Here is a 17,355-nt window from a genome sequence, read left to right as displayed (position 1 = left end):
TCCCTGTCACTTTTCCTGTAAAAAAGCAGGGGGAAATCAAGTTTATTTTATTTTATATAGCCCTTCGTACATCAGCTAATATCTCGAAGTGCTGTACAGAAACCCAGCCTAAAACCCCAAACAGCAAGCAATGCAGGTGTAGAAGCACGGTGGCTGGGAAAAACTCCCTAGAAAGGCCAAAACCTAGGAAGAAACCTAGAGAGGAACCAGGCTATGAGGGGTGGCCAGTCCTCTTCTGGAAATGCAGCCACTCTCAAAAAGACAGAACTATGAATGCATTGACTGAACATCCATGATATCAAAAATAAGGTTTTACCCGTGTTTTAAGGCTATACAGTGTTTGTTTAGACTTTGTTTACAAACATTGGAATAAACAAGTTCATGTTTTTGGTTCAGATGGGGTACAACACTTAAAGCAGTAATCAACAGTTGAAACAATAACAAAGTGTCCTTTCCACCCCTATTTCAATAACTAGCTGAGGGATAGGTCTGGAGAAATGTAACCACTCTCAAATTCATAGGCAGAGCTTTGAATGCAAGGATTGGCCATCCATCATAACAACATTATAGTTTTATCCATGTTTTTAGGTTATACAGTGTTTGTTTACATTTACATTTATATTTTGTGTTCTGATGGGGTACAACAGTTGAACTAAGCTCATGAAACATTTATAAGTTAAATTCTTCAAGAATCAATGGGTACATATTATAAATGTATAAGTTAAAAAATCGATGTAGCAACTGCAGATGGCCCCTAATCACCTTTTTTAAGTAAACAAATTATGATCATTATATTCACACTTTTTTCTATCTACAAGAAGTTTCAATGATTCAATCATCGATGTTGCATTCTCTTGCTGCCTATTATAGAATGTTGCTGATTAGCTACATTTGCATTGGATGCTCCCCACTGTCAATCCCGTTTTCTTCCAGGGACGGAACAAATTAACGTTTTAACTGCGGCAGATGGGGAGTTCAGACGATGTTTTTGCATTGGGTTATATCCGTTATGTATATTTTCATATACCGATGTCACTCGTGAGATCCATTACCGTAAGCCTTCAGCTGTTACAGCGTCATAAAGATAGTCTCGTGTGGACACGGTGGACTAGAGACTACTAAACGGACCACGACCGAGGCGCGCGCACAGTAGCAAGCTGAAGACGCAGCCTACTTCGCCCTGATGTTTGAGTGACTGAGTGACTGCTGTAAAAAGGTAGGCCACATGTTACTTATTATCTTCTCTAAAATAGATTGGTCATTCTAGGCTTTGATATTTCTATAATGTCCAGATAGTCACTCTTTACAAGGTTGCTAGCCTCTAACATATTCAAGGAGGATAGGGAAGAGTGGGGTAAATTGAGCTCTTCTTTCACATTCAGTATTACTCCTTCAAGGGAAAAATAGAATTCATTCAAACAAAGATATCTACATATATTTCAGGATGTTGTGTGTCCCTGGAAATAATCAGAATTCATGTAAACATTACAGTTCTGAAAACACAACTTGTTTTTGTATGGGGTAAATTGAGCCTCGGTACAGGGTAAATTAAGCCACCTACAAATGTCTGTACTGAATTAAATATTACCACTGCCTTTTTAAAACCATGTCAATCTTTATTTTCCAAACACAATTAAACACAATCACAATCACTTTTTTTGTATTTTAATCGTTTTAAGCATATTGTAACACCTTGACAACACTTATTTAAACACTTTTAACATACTCCAGGCCCTGTTGTTACCTCATATCCCACCAATAATCCCTTGTATCAATTTGCTCAACTTGTCATTGGCTCAACCATTGGCTCAACTTTCTCCAAAGCAAACATTTTGACTATATTAGCCCACACATCTACAAGGATGCACGTTCATGCTAGGTTTATGACCTCGTATTGGAGCTGATAGAGACCCCAACTGATGTATAAAACAATCTATAAATGATCTACATTGGTTTAGGTACAAGCATCATGAAACATCTAAAAGAAAATAATTTGACTTGCTGAAAATCCTTTTTTATTATTTTAATTTTACTTACCACTTATTCCATGTGGTTTCATCCTACAGACTCCATGGGATGAAAATATATTTTGTGTATGGTTTCCTAGAAACAAGGAAGGCTCAACTTAAAACCTTTGGCTCAAATTACCCCATGCTTCCCTACCAGGAGTCGCTCCCCTACAGCTTATTTGAGTGTAGAAAATAGTTTGTGTTTTGCATGTCTACATTACACTGTATTGTAAGCAGTTTCTTAAACCATTTATCATGTCTTTTTTATTTGCCTCTACTTTAGATTTGCTTTATTTGCTTATTGCTGTTTTTTACGGCCTCATGGTGGAATTGTTTTTTAAATGAATTTCTCAGTGTGTGAAACTATCAAACAATCCCAAGCTTAGCATAAAATCATAAGGGTAGAACAGGCGATACATTGAGGCTATTTAAAACGGGTTAGGCTACAGTAAATTCATTGACCACAGACTTCAAAAACTACACATTAGTAATCTGGTCTCACTGAAACATTTTGAAAGTTCTAAATCACCTAAATAAAACGAAAATCTAAATTCACATATGTGAACACGTGAACACAGCACCCCTGTTGCTCTTGAAAATGATTCAGTTATCTGGCTTCCCATTCTGTAAAACTGTTGAGAGTTTTATGATATTGTAGAGTTTGTATGATGTTACAGTGTTTTGAGGTTGGACTTTAGCACGTATAGCTCGTTAGCACGTAGGGCATATCAATTGGTGTTGGTGAACGTAACAATGATATTGTAGCATTGTATGATATTGTAGAGTTGTATGATATTGTAGGTAGCGTTAGTTAGCACTGTACCGGCTATACCTGTGCAAAAACTCTGCTATTTTTCATATAAAAAAAAAAATTGTGAGCCAACAGTTGCGAGGTCAAGCAATATGGAAATGAACTACCCTTTATGCTCAGTTGGGGATGGATATATACAAACGTTATACTTACAAAGTACAAGCTGTTGAATATTGTTCAGTCAAAATCAATAACCCGGCTATTTCTAAGACTGTAGGCTATAGTCATTTGTTAATTACTGTTAATAGACAGTGTTTTAATAATAAAAGGGAACCCATTTCAACCCAAGACCTTGTTCTTTCTAATAATTGTTGACAAAAGTCTCCAAAAAATGTGAAAAGTGACACACAGCCCCGGTCTCCCCTAATCTGATGAGTTGTGCTGTTACCCACTGTGTTTTCGGAGAAATCAAATGATATCGCCTGGCATTCATCTAATTCAGCACTGCGTACGCTTTCTATCATGGGCACCAAAAATATGCACCGCCCCGCGTTCTGCGGTGATTTGCTAGTATCAAAGGAGGTCGACTTGATGAGACAATCAGATTCTCTGGAAGAAGTTCAACCAACAGTCTCCACCACACTCGGGACATGATCACGAAATGCTCCGAATGAATTCACATGTTAGCTATGGTACTTAAGGTGAACTTACTTCTGGCCTTTGCCTTCAGTTCTTAGCATTGGTTCCATGTTTAGCTATCATGTTGAGCAACATGAAGATATCAATTTGAAATCGTGATAATATGTCATTTATCAGAAACTTTGATCCAAAAATATTTATAGTACAGTAAATGCATACATGTTTTTGTAAACGTGATCCCTGTGGGAAATGCTACCATCATGGTCCTACCAAATGAGCCACACTGGAGCACGTAGGCTATTTCAACTGTAGTATGGATCGTTTGAGATTGCAGGTGTATTTAAGCAAAAAAAGGCTAAGGGAAAACACCACCTTGTTTTTTATTTGTAGAAGTTTAATTTATCTTGTCGTCTCTGATTTCAGTGCATTTATCCAGTGGTAATCCACTCTCATTAGTTGGAAAACAAAATTGAATGAGTATAGAAATTAGGATATTGGCTGATTGCTTCAGTGTAATACCTCGTGATTGTGTAGTCAAAACACGCAGGGAGACGGGTCTGGAGCCTGATTGCAACAACATAATGCCATTCCTCCAGGGAACACAGGTGAAATTTGACCTGATAACTATTCCCAGCCTGGTCCCAGAAAAACTGTCTGTCTAGCCATAGCTGGGGATGGAAGGGTCTCAAACAGTAAACACAAAATCAATAACTACAGTGCATTTGTATTCAGACCCCTAAACTTTTTCCACATTTTGTTACGTTACAGCCTTATTCAAACATTGATTAAATATATTTTTTCCTCATCAATCTACACACAATACCCCATAATGAAAAAGCAAAGACAGGTTTTTAGTATTCAGACCCTTTACTCAGTACTTTGTTGAAGCACCTTTGGCAGTGATTACACCCTCAAGTCTTCTTGGGTATGATGCTACAAGCTTGGCACACCTGTATTTGGGGAGTTTCCCCCATTTTTCTCTTCAGATCCTCTGTCAGGTTGGATGGGGAGCGTTGCTGAACAGCTATTTTCAGGTCTCTCCAGAGATGTTCAAATCCGGTTCAAGTCCGGGCTATGGCTGGGTCGCTCAAAGACATTCAGAGACTTGTCCCGAAGCCACTCCTCCGGAGTCTTGGCTGTGTGCTTAGGATCGTTGTCCTGTTGGAAGGCGAACCTTCGCCCAGTCTGTCGTCCTGAGCTCTCTGGAGCAGGTATTCATTAAGAATCTCTCTGTACTTTGCTCCGTTCATCTTTGCCTCGATCCTGACTTGTCTCCCAGTCCCTGCTGCTGAAAAACATCCCCACAGCATGATGCTGCCACCATCATGTTTCACCGTAGGGATGGTGCCAGGTTTCCTCCAGACGTGAAACTTGGCAATCAGACCAGAGAATCTTGTTTCTCATGGTCTGAGAGTCCTTTGGGTGCCTTTTGACAAACTCCAAGCGGGCTGTCATGTGCCTTTTACTGAGGAGTGGATTCCATCTGACCACTTTACCGTAAAGGCCTGATTGATGGAGTGCTGCAGAGATGGTTGTCCTTCTGGAAGGTTCTCTCATCTCCACAGAGGAACTCTGGAGCTCTGTCAGAGTGACCATCGGGTTCTTGGTCACCTCCCTGACCAAGGCCCTTCTCCCCCGATTGCTCAGTTTGGCCGGGCGCCCAGCTCTAAGAAGAGACTTGGTGGTTCCAAACTTCTTGCATTTAAGATTGAGGGAGGCCATTGTGTTCTTGCGGACCTTCTATGCTGCAGAATTTTTTTGGTACCCTTCCCCAGATCTGTGCCTCAACACAATCCTGTCTCAGAGCTCTACAGACAACAGTTTTTGTTTTTTTAATAAAATAGCAAACATTCCTAAAAACCTGTTTTCGCTTTGTCATTATGGGTATTGTATGTAGATTGTAGTATCAAAATTAGGAAAAAGTAAAGGGGTCTGAATCCAAACGACATCTTAGCAACTACATCTTAGCAACTACATCTTTAGCAACTACATCTTAGCAACTACATCTTAGCAACTACATCTTAGCAACTACATCTTAGCAACTACATCTTTAGCAACTACATCTTAGCAACCCCAACTATCTACTAAGCTTGGTGAACTTTGATTATTTTATTGACATGAGAGCATATGATTTTCTGGACTCAGTGATTTGGGTTCATACCTTCAATGCAGTTGGCACAAGTTCCTCAGTGATAACATAGTAGAATGGCATTTGGAGAATCTGTTTCCTGTTTATCCTCTCTTGTCATGTGATCTCCATTTAGTTTGATGGCAGAAGTGAATGACTAGAAAGCTGACCTCTGACCTCTGTTAAGGACATCATTATATTAACGTTGACGTAATGTGTATGTAACTGCATTTCCTGCCAAGAGATGGGCTACTATAGTTGTGTGTTTTTACTGTCTCCCACACTTTGGAATTCATGGGGTCAAAGTCTCTATCCACCATTGAGTCTAGTCCTCTAGAGAGGCTTGATTAAGTCTGTTTAAACATTGTCAACATGTAAAGATGAGTCTGGTGGAACCAGCCTTATCGCTGTGTTCAATAGAATGGTAAACGTAGCAATCAGACTGGTTCCAAGAGGCTATGTAGACAATGACACTATGGCAGACAAAAGTTTTCAGTCGGTTTCTGTGAACATTTTTGAAAGCTGTATGTAGTTTTCGAGGTCAGTCGAGTGTAACCATTCCAGTTCTGTCAACTAATAAACATTCCTGCCGCAACATATCATATAGTCTCTGCTGAATGGAATTGTATTATTCTGTCCTGTGAGCTAAACCAAAAAGTTGTTAAAAGTCTTGTTGAAACGCTTCTGTTACTAATGCAGAGTTCTGTCCCATTTGTCAGGAGGAAGAATAAAGACAACGGAAATCTTAAATGAACTAGTTCCTGCTCTTCTGAAGTGTTGGGAGTAGCCGAACTCCCTGCAGCCGCCACCATGAACCTCTCCAACGAGACGACTCCACGGTGCTTCTCCATCAACAATCCCCCCTTCATCTACAACCACACCATTGCGTCCAGCTACTTCTCCATTGTGTTCAGCCCTCTGGGCCTCACCTTCAACCTCATCGCCTTTGTGGTCCTCCTCAAGTCCTTCCAGCGCACGCACAGCCGCTCGCGCTCCTCCTTTCTCGTCTTCCTCTGCGGCCTGGTGGTCACCGACTTCATGGGCCTCCTGGTCACCGGCATTATCGTGATCACCTTCCACTTCACCCAGTTCAACTGGCGCCGCCTGGACCCGCACTGCCACTTCTGCAACTACATGGGCATGTCCATGGTCTTCTACGGCCTGTGCCCACTGCTGCTGGGCGCCACCATGGCTGTGGAGCGCTTCGTGGGCATCAACCGGCCGTTCGCCCGCTCGACCAGCATGCCCAAGTCGCGGGCCGTGTGCATAGTGCTGATGGTGTGGGCGGTGGCAGGGTGCATCTCACTGCTGCCCCTGGTGGGCGTGGGGAGCTACCACATGCAGATACCAGGCTCCTGGTGCTTCTTCAACATTAGCTCTAAGGCTAGCGACATGGTCTTCTGTCTGCTCTTCTCTCTGGTGGGGCTGCTGTCCATATCCGTGTCCTTCCTGCTCAACACGGTGAGCGTGGTGACCCTGGTCAAGGTGTGCTGCGGCCAGGACGGCACACAGCGTCGCCGCGACTACGAGGTGGAGATGATGGTGCAGCTCATCTGGATCATGACGATCGCTACCATCTGCTGGTGCCCCCTGCTGGTGAGTAGTGGCAGCCTATCAAAACGTGCACGCACACATACGTACACACACACATACACACTATACCAAGCACGTACAGTACATGTCAGGAGGACACAATATCCACTGAAACACATCATTATAGTCATCACTCGGTATTGATATGTAAGAAATTCCAACATTTGTTCTTTGTAACATGTTTAAGCAACAAGGCCCAAGGGGGTGTGGTATATGGCCAATTTACCACGGCTAAGGGCTGTTCTTATGCACGACGCAACGTGAAGTGCCTGGACACAGTCCTTAGCCGTGGTATATTTACCATATATCACCAACCCCCGAGGTGCCTTATTGCTATTATAAACTGGTTACCAAAGTAATTAGAGCAGTAAAAATACATGTTTTTTCATACCCGTGGTACACGGTCTGATACACCACGGCTGTCAGCCAATCAGCATTCAGGGCTCGAACCACCCAATCTCTTCATTCAAAGCTAATGACTGGAACGATCTGCAAAAAACACTCAAACTGTACAGTTTTATCTCCATCTCTTCATTCAAAGACTCAATCATGGATACTCTTATTGACAGTTGTGGCTGCTTCGCGTGGTGTATTGTTGTCTCTACCTTTTGCCCTTTGTGCTGTTGTCTGTGCCCAATAATGTTTGTACCCTGTTTTGTGCTGCTACCATGTTGTGCTGCTGCCATGTTGTGTTGCTACCATGCTGTGTTGGCATATGTTGCTGCCATGCTATGTTGTTGTCTTAGTTCTCTCTTTATGTAGTGTTGTGTTGTCTCTCGTTGTGATGTGTATTTTGTCCTATATTTTTATTTAATTTATTTTTATTTTTAATTCCAGCCTTTTGCATTTTGGTAGGCCGTCATTGTAAATAAGAATTTGTTGTTAACTGACTTAACTAACATATATAATGCAATACTGTATACGTACTGCATTTGTATGGCAAATTAAGTCAAGAGATAATGATCAACTCCCACTTGATACAGGCCCCAATACATGTGTATCAATATGTGCACACAAAAAGCTCTGATAATTGAGGTTTCTCTCTCAACCCTCTGTTAACTGAACTCTCTTTGGCTAACTTTCCGGTACCACTGCTGACTTGCCTCTAAAGCTAAGTAAGGTTGGTCCCTGGATTGAAGAACAGCTGCTGCTGGAAGTGCTGTTGGAGGTCCAGAAGGAGGCCCTCAGGTCTATGGAGATTCCAATGCCCCAGGGCAGCAAAGGGGACATTGTCCTGCGTAAGGTGCCATCTTTCGGGATGGGATGTTAAACGGTTGTCCTGACTCTCCGTGGTCACTAAAGATCCCATGGCACTTATCGTAAGAGTAGGGGTGTTAACCCCAGTGTCTTGGCTACATTACCAACCTGACCATCATGGCCACCTAGAGCAGGAAATATCCAGCTTCCAATTGGTGGTTTTATCCCCTCTTGTCCCCCTGTAACTCTTACCTAGGTTGTTGCAATAATATGTTCTCAGTCAACTTACCTGGTAAAATAAGGCTGAATAACTGGCTGAACAGCAAAAACTGTGGGGCGTCTTTGTAAGCAATGTGCATTGCTTACAGCTAATGTCAAGTTCAGGAAGTGGAACTGGCCCTGTATTAGGGAGTGGGGCTGTATGCTGGCTGGTGATAAGGCCTGTAAGAGAGGGCCATCTCCGGCTGCAGACAAAGGGGGATATCCGGGCCAGAGTCTCTTTCCTAGATCTGCCTCTGTCCTTCTTTGTCTTTGTGTTCAATCGATTCAATTCAAAACTGATACAAAGTTTTCAATCGCACAGTGAATGAGTTCAGTTGATAAAAGTACTAACAAATACAGAAATGTTATATTACATAAACATAAACTAACTGTCTCAGACAAGAAATGTACAGGGCATGGAGAAAGTATTCAGAGACCATCCTTTCTCCATGTTGTTACGTCTTTATTCTAAAATTGATTAAATCATTTTTCCCCCTCATAAATCTACACACAATACCCAATAATGACGAAGTGAAAAAAGGTTTTAAGAAATGTTTGCAAATGTATTAAAAATAAAAAACTGAAATACCTTATTAGGCTACCTGAAAAGTAACTGAAAAGTTGCAGGATTGAATCCCAGAGCTGACAAGGTAAAAATCTGTCGTTCTGCCCCTGAACGAGGCAGTTAATCCACCGTTCCTAGGCCGTCATTGAAAATAAGAATTTGTTCTTAACTGACTTGCCTAGTAAAATGAAGGTAAAATAAATATATAAATAAAGTATACAGTGCTCTGCAGCATTCCACCAATCAGGTCTTTATGTTAGAGTGGCCACATGGAAGCCACTCCTCAGTAAAAGGCACATGACAGCCCATTTGGAGTTTGCCAAAGGCACCGAAAGACTCTCAGACCATGAGAAACAAGATTCTCTGGTCTGATGAAACTAAGATTGAACTCTTTGCCCTGAATGGCAAACGTCACGTCTGGAGGAAGCCTGGCACCATCCCTATGGTTGTGGCATGCTGTAGGAATGTTTTTCCGCGTCAGGGACTGGGAGACTAGTCAGGATCGTTAATCTTTCCCTCGATCCTGACTAGTCTCCCAGTCCCAGCTTCTGATAAACAGCATGATGCTGATACTTGATGAAAACCTGCTTCAGAGCACTCAGGACCTCATACTGGGGCGAAGGTTCACCTTCCAACAGGACAACGACCCTAAGCACACAGCCAAGACAATGCAGGAGTGGCATCAGGACAAGTCTCTGAATGTCCTTGAGTGGCCCAGCCAGAACCCTGACTTGAACCCGATTGAACATCTCTGGAGAGACCTGAAAATAGCTGTGCAGCCATGCTCCCCATCCAACCTGACAGAGCTTGAGAGGATCTGCAGAGAAGAATGGGAGAAACTCCCCAAATACAGGTGTGCCAAGCTTGTAGCGTCATACCCAAGAAGATTCGAGGCTGCAATCGCTGTCAAAGGTGCTTCAACAAAGTACTGAGTAAAGGGTCTGAATACTTATGTTCATGTCATATTTTTTTATACATTTGAAAAAAAAAATGTAAACCTGTTTTTGCTTTGTCGTTGTGGGGTATTGTGTGTAGATTGATGAGGGGGGGGGAAACGATGTAATCAATTTTAGAACAAGGCTGTAACGTAACAAAATGTGGAAAAAGTCAAGGGGTCTGAATACTTTCCGAATGCACTGTGTACACATCTCGTTATTTCTCACTCTCAAAAAACGGGGCTTAGTCTGGTCTAAGCTACCAGTCTCTAAATGCCTCATTTCTCCTACGCAATGCAGGCTAAATTAGCTGACCTCAAAGTGCTGTAATACTTCTGGAACATAGCCATTCAAGGCTCTTTGTAATCAACATTGTGGCTTAGGTAGTTGGGAGGCCAAAAACCACATCAACTCACATCACAGCCTCACAATGTGGGTGTGTGAAGTGCTACTATTCCACTGCTCTTTGTGTGTTCTGTAACACTTTATTTTGAAGACAGTTGAGCATCTATCTACACGGTACCTACCATCACAATAAAGTGTTTACTGTCCGTGTTTCCGCTAGATTATTTTATTTTATTGAGAGCATATGATTTACATTTTCATTTAAAACCTCAAAAAGGAAGCCTAATTATTTTAGGAAGGAAGGGAAAGAGTTAAGTGGATATAACACTTTTTTACCTAAGAACAAATTCTTATTTTCAATGACAGCCTAGGAACAGTGGGTTAACTGCCTTGTTCAGGGGCAGAACAACAGATTTTTACCTTGTCAGCGCGGGGATCCAATCTTGCAACCTTTCGGTTACTAGTCCAACGCTCTAACCACTAGGCTACCTGCCACTATATTATGTTCTTCAGCATTTCTGGAGCCCTTTATCCAGTCTAACCTCCTGACTGTCCTGTACAGATATATAGTCTGAAAGGTGCTGTGTACGGCAAACCCATAGAGCCTGACTTCATGTTACTCGGCCTGCGGATGGCCACCTGCAATCAGCTATGTGACCCCTGGGTATACATCCTATGTCAGGAGTCCAGACTAAGGCGAGTAAAAACAGCTAATGTTTATAGCGCCCCCTATCTTTACTCACCACACATTGCTTTGGGCTGTGGCTCCTCCGGACCTCATCCATAGCCAGACCATCCAAATGAATGCATCATTCGTGCCACAACTATGGACTCATCCGCTTTGGACAGCCATCTTAGCCGCTTCACTTCTCCTTAACAGCTTCTGAACTATATTATTCATAACCCCCAACTGGAGCATGCTCAGTCCAAAGGATATTCGAGGGATATTCGTTTCTGTTCTATTCCATATCAGGCAGGCAATAAGCCATTCACTTGCAATCTCTGCTTTTTCAAGTGCACCCCCCCCCCCATGGACCAACGATGATGATATCTAAAAATAACAATGATCATTCCAAATCATAAGCAATGCTTTGGACATGTGGTCGTTGTGTATCTGCGTACTCTATGCGTGTGTATTCCGTTGTTAATGATGCATGCGTGTGTGTTCCGTTGTTAATGATGCGTGTGTGTGTGTGTGTGTGTGTGTGTGTGTGTGTGTGTGTGTGTGTGTGTGTGTGTGTGTGTGTGTGTGTGTGTGTGTGTGTGTGTGTGTGTGTGTGTGTGTGTTTGACCACAGCAACTCACTGTCTGCCAGCTGCAATCCTGAGACACTAAAAGGGACTGTTAGCATTTTTTAGATGCATCTGGAAAATGCAAATTATTTGCTAAGCACAAGCGCATATGTCATTTCTGAGGAGTAGAGCTTATTTGTGAGTGTGTGTCTACTAATGTGTATGTGTGTGAGTATGAATGTGTGTGTGCGAGTATGAATGTGTGTGTGTGTGTGTGTGTGTGCGTGTATGAATGTGTGTGAGTATGAATGTGTGTGTGCGAGTATGAATGTGTGTGTGTGTGTGTGTGTGTGCGTGTATGAATGTGTGTGTGTGTGTGTGTGTGTGTGTGCGTGCGTGTATGAATGTGTGTGTGTGTGCGAGTATGAATGTGTGTGTGTGTGCGTGTATGAATGTGTGTGTGTGTGTGTGCGTGTATGAATGTGTGTGAGAAGGCCCAAACTGCTGCCCTCGTGTTCAAACTACTGATGACAAATCGTTCTCCCTCTCACTTCCCCTCTCTCTGTTATTCTCTCCATCTCCCTCCATATTCTTCTCATTTTCTTTCTGTCTCCCCATCTCCCTCCATATTCTTCTAATTTTCTTTCTGTCTCCCCATCTCCCTCCATATTCTTCTCATTTTCTTTCTGTCTCTCCATCTCCCTCCATATTCTTCTCATTTTCTTTCTGTCTCTCCATCTCCCTCCATATTCTTCTCATTTTCTTTCTGTCTCCCCATCTCCCTCCCTCCCCCTACATTCCACAGGTGTTTATTGCGCAGACTGTGTTGTCAGAGAGCCCACTTCAGGTCCGCAACCTGCTGCTCTTCATCCGTTTCGCCACCTGGAACCAGATCCTGGACCCCTGGGTGTACATCCTGTTTCGCCGCGCCGTCCTTAAGCGCCTCTACCCCCGCTGGGACTGGTCCCGGGGCTCCATGAGGACACTGTACCCGGCCTCCTTCGTCGGCACCATCCGCCGGTTCACCCGTTCTTCCCTGGGCGATGATGTCCTGGGGGGTGGCGAAAGGCGTGTCAGTCGAAACCCAGTCATTTAACGTGAAGGCTCCACCTTCATCGCCTTGACTGTTTCCTGTTGTTGTGCATTGGTACTCATCCTCGTCAGTGACATTTTTATTTATATGGTTTTTAGGTGCTGTTTAAACAGTTCTAAACAGACTGAACATGGATACGGCTGTGGCAGTCCACTGGGCACAAACAGGTTGAATCAACGTATTGTGACGTGGAATCTATATGGAAAATACATTGAAATTTAAAAGTTATTTTTTTCAACCACAAGGTTATGTCGTCATTGTAACCAATTTTCAACATAGACAAACCTTGTATGAAATATGTTAAATTTGTATCTTTGAAACAATGGCAGAACTTCAACGTTATATCCACTATCAGAAGAAGGAAAAAAACAACAGGCAGAGCAGCACCTCCTACTGGAGAGTTGATCTATCTACAACTATACATTTTGTTTCCCATCCAGGGTTTCCAACAAGCTCAGCCCTACTTAGTTGTTATGTACTATGTCACTGACTACTACCAATGTGCTATTGTGAGAATGATTATTGAGAGATCTCTTAATAACTAAATATATTCACTGTTGCTATCAAAGTAATTCCAAAGGGTAGGTTTAACAGCGCAAATGAAATATAACCATACTTTATAAGTCATATATCATCAATTATACTATTTAGGCCTATATAGCATTTGCAAAGTCATCAACAGCTATTATTTCAATTCAACCATGGTAAAGAAAATATAGAAACTGTGTGGTTAGAGCCCTGAATGCTGATTGATTGACAGCCGTGATATATCAGACCTTATACCACGGGCATGACAAAATAGTCATTTTTACTGCTTTAATTACATTGGCAACCAGTTTATAATAGCAATAAGGCACCTCAGGGGTTTGTGGTATATGGCCAATATACCATGGCCAATATACCACGGCTTAGAGCTGTATCCGGGCACACGTTGCGTTGTGTGTAAGAATAGCCCTCGGGCTGTATTGCTTAAATAGACAATACATATAGGCCTAGGGTTTCAAGCTTTGGTTCATTTCAAATTTACTCTTCAAGGTAATTATTAATATGTTGGATTCATGTTTCCATCTCAACCAAAAATTGAAGTTAAAGAATATGGACTAAATTTAAATCAAAGATTATTTAAAGTGCATTTAAAGTTTGATTTGATTTAATTTAGTCCTATTCTTTAAGTTAGATTGTTGGTTGCGATGGAGACGTTAATATGTTGTCTCCATGTCTCTTTATTTAAAGTGCATTTAAAGTTTATTAGATTACATTTAGTCCTGTTCTTTAACTTAGATTTTTGTTTGAGATGGAGACGTGAATCCAACATATCAATAATTAATTTATAGACAAACTGAGTACTGAATTGGGTTTGACTGTCAACGCAAGTAAATATCAACATTTGAAAGAGATCTTCTGTTTGGATAGTTCCATCTATGCCACTGACATATTTTCATTAAAAACGTTATTTGGATTAATTTATTCAGGACTATATCTTCCACAATATATAGTCCTGAAACAAATCTTGGGTTGCTAGAGACGCGACCCAGTCATTCAGTCTTTTTGTTCTGTATCTATGGACGTGACCCAGTCATTCAGTCTTTTTGTTCTGTATCTATGGACGTGACCCAGTCATTCAGTCTTTTTGTTCTGTATCTATGGACGTGACCCAGTCATTCAGTCTTTTTGTTCTGTATCTATGGACCCGTCCCAGTCATTCAGTCTTTTTGTTCTGTATCTATAGACATGACCCAGTCATTTGTTCTGAAATGTTCCATTGACATACTGGCTGGCAACGTTCTTATCCCTTGCTTGCTAGCTAGCCAACTACGTCTAACTTACAGTTACGTCAAAAAGTGCAGCCAGAATAACAGCAAAGTAGCTGCATTTGCATTTGTTTAAGCTGTTTTCTAGTGACATTTATTTGGATACAGTACATCCATAACAATAAGCTGGTGAGGCGAGATTTTGCCTGGCATAGAAAATGTGCTCACTCGTCAGGACACTGTTGTTCAGAGGAGCTAGCCAACAACACAGCTACAGTAACACAATCACTTCAAACTGAAGCTGGAAAGACTGCAAATGAGCTGTGTTTCATTTTACCTTTTTTCAATTAATCTTTTTTTGTATCCATAAAAATTATGCCATCTGAATTATGATTTAGACTGGCTGAGAAACGCTGCCTGCCTTTCTGTCTCCCCGACTCATGACATGTTCATTACTATGGGACAGCTGGAGATCGAATTTGAATATTGAAACAATGTTGCAAATGTCGAAGAGACAGACAGCAAGGTTTATACAAATCTCCGCTGTTGAAAACTAAATGTTAGTCTAAAAAAATAAATATTAGATAATATCTAGATGCTTTTTATAGTGGAGATCAAGTTCATAATTTGCTTGGCTGGGCTGATGAGACAGTTGAATGCGCAGTCAGATGGAACAAAGTAAACAGGCATTTTAACGTCATAGATTTAGCCGGTGGCAATTTGTGGAATAGACACCGGCTGGAATGCGGTTTTAACCAATCAGCATTCAGGATTAGACCCACCCGTTGTATAATACTTTGTAGAAGCACCTTTGGCAGTGATTACAGCTGCACTTTAGTTTCTAGACCAAACTGTTCGGACGCTACAGACATTTTCGTGAGAAGACCGATTTTCTGACAAACACAGCTGTAGCTCGGCCACTTTCCAACACAGATGCGGAAGTCCGACAGAGGCAGATGCGGTGGATTAAGACGCATCCGTAATCATAGAAAGTGTGCATGTTCGACATAGCATTCAAATATCGCAGGTCTGTGGAAATCTTCCCAATTGCTATAATAATCTGCGCAGAATCTCAAACAGCATTGATCACTTGCACCATGCTCTTTGAATGTAATCTCAACTACAATCCAGGTCATTTGGTTGTGCTATTAGATAAAGCACATTGATAACACATTTAAATTGTTGTATAAATACAAAATATCTGACATTGTATTCCCATTTGAACTTTGTTGTGCTTTTAAATGGTTCAAAGCGCTGTGATAACACATTTAGATGATAACTAAACCAGAAATCAGACATAGTTTTTCCTTTGGAATTTGGCTGTGCTTTTAGATGGTTGAAAGCATAGTGAAAACACATTGGGAATTCAACAAACTTCTGGCTGTCTTTTAGAGTGGGTCAGTAAAGGTTGAAATCTCATTGATCAACGTCTCAACCAAATATTACCAAAAATGTCCAAGTTGAAATGGCACGGTGTGCCCAGTGGGATGGCATTGGAGCTGAGAGCTGGTTATTCCTGTGCCTAAGCACATGGTGTTGCCAGTGGGGTGATATTGTGTTGTGGTATTATATATATTGTTGATATTCAGCATTGTTTAGTAGAGACCATGGAAATGTAATTAGAGCCTGACAGCAGCATCTGGCTTAGATTTAGACTGTGTGACGTATCGCTGTGCTCATCAGTCAAACATAAGAATGGACAAATGAAGCCCCTTCCTACACCAGAGTTTGTATTGAAGAATGCGCTTCCATGTCAGATTCCATGCCAAAGACCACCAGGTCATGATGTGTACGTGATTTTGTGACTCAGTTTTTATTTGTTCATGTGAACATGTGGGTGTATCACTGTGGTTAAGTGTATGCGTGTGTGTGTGTGTGTGTGTGTGTGTGTGTGTGTGTGTGTGTGTGTGTGTGTGTGTGTGTGTGTGTGTGTGTGTGTGTGTGTGTGTGTGTGTACTAACTTTCTCCTGTTGCTCCTGTTGCTATGTTGCTATTAATCAACCACAGTATTCATCACCAAAGATAACTAAAAGGACAACTGTCATCGGCTCTGTTGAGGTATCTGGCCTCCGCTGGCACAGTGCCCTTCGTTGGTTGGCTGACTGCCCTATCTCTCTGTCTGCTTTATGAATCATATGGCCCTCTGTTCTGTCCTCATGTTCAACTATGGTTGACTTTTATACCAGTGACGCATGGATGGGCCAAAGAAGAGGTGTTACTATGTAATTTTACGTATACACTTCCTATGAAAGATGAGGAGAGATGGTCCCTCATGATATGGACATGAATTCATCAATATGTTAATCATAAGCATGTACACCGGTATACTCTTCCTTTTTAAACAGTTTTACAAATTCAAGTGATCAAGTTTCAAAGTCAACCCAAAGCTAGGAAAAGTGTTAAAGTGTTTATGTGAAATGTGGGCGAGGAAGAATTACATGTCATGCTGCATGTTAGTTCACTATGTATGTGTATAATGTGTCTTCTTCTTTTTTTGAAGGAAAACCGATGAAACAATGTAATGTCTGGCTGTGTGGGGTTTGATGTATGCCATGATGACACAGGTGTAGTGTCTGAGCATGTGCAATGCAGATGTAAAATGTATACAGTCGGTGGCAGTTGGTATGTATTTTCTCCCAGGGGAAATAAAACCTCTAAGGTTCAACTAAAAGTGAGCTTTGTTTGTGGTTTGTTTTGTATTACCCTTTGATTCAAACACCGCACTGATCTATTATTTTTTTACTTGAAGTTTGACTAAATTTGACTTTTAAGTTGGTGTTTTTGGGCAAAGGTACTTCCTAAGAATAATTATCTAAAAAAAAAAAAACCATAGTATAAACTGTTATTGATACTGTA

At 41.5% G+C, this 17,355-nt stretch overlaps 1 protein-coding gene across 2 annotated transcripts; it reads left to right on the top strand.

Moving 5' to 3' along the window:
• The first annotated feature begins 909 nt into the window (after positions 1-909).
• tbxa2r (thromboxane A2 receptor) lies at positions 910-14,846 on the top strand. Of its 2 annotated transcripts, none has more exons than XM_071342485.1 (3): positions 910-1,216; positions 6,247-7,123; positions 10,986-12,449. In XM_071342485.1, exons 2-3 carry the CDS (start codon positions 6,338-6,340, stop codon positions 11,208-11,210), a joined length of 1,011 nt encoding a protein of 336 aa, XP_071198586.1. In that variant the 5' UTR covers positions 910-1,216; positions 6,247-6,337; the 3' UTR covers positions 11,211-12,449. The 2 variants fall into 2 exon arrangements, with proteins under 2 accessions (XP_071198586.1, XP_071198585.1); XM_071342484.1 differs by lacking the exon at positions 10,986-12,449 and adding an exon at positions 12,461-14,846 and having other exon boundaries at positions 923-1,216.
• Positions 14,847-17,355: the final 2,509 nt, after the last annotated feature.

This window comes from Salvelinus alpinus, chromosome 15 (assembly GCF_045679555.1).
Source record: "Salvelinus alpinus chromosome 15, SLU_Salpinus.1, whole genome shotgun sequence".
In the NCBI taxonomy this organism is placed as follows: Eukaryota; Metazoa; Chordata; class Actinopteri; order Salmoniformes; family Salmonidae; genus Salvelinus; species Salvelinus alpinus.
Note: the sequence above shows the minus strand (reverse complement) of the source record. Positions and strands in the feature narration are given on the sequence as shown.

Coding starts and splice junctions, on each gene's coding strand:
- tbxa2r (XM_071342484.1), top strand. CDS start 6,338: ATGAACCTCTCCAACGAGACGACTCCACGGTGCTTCTCCATCAACAAT. Junction 7,124..12,460: donor TCTGCTGGTGCCCCCTGCTG/GTGAGTAGTGGC, acceptor TACATTCCACAG/GTGTTTATTGCGCAGACTGT.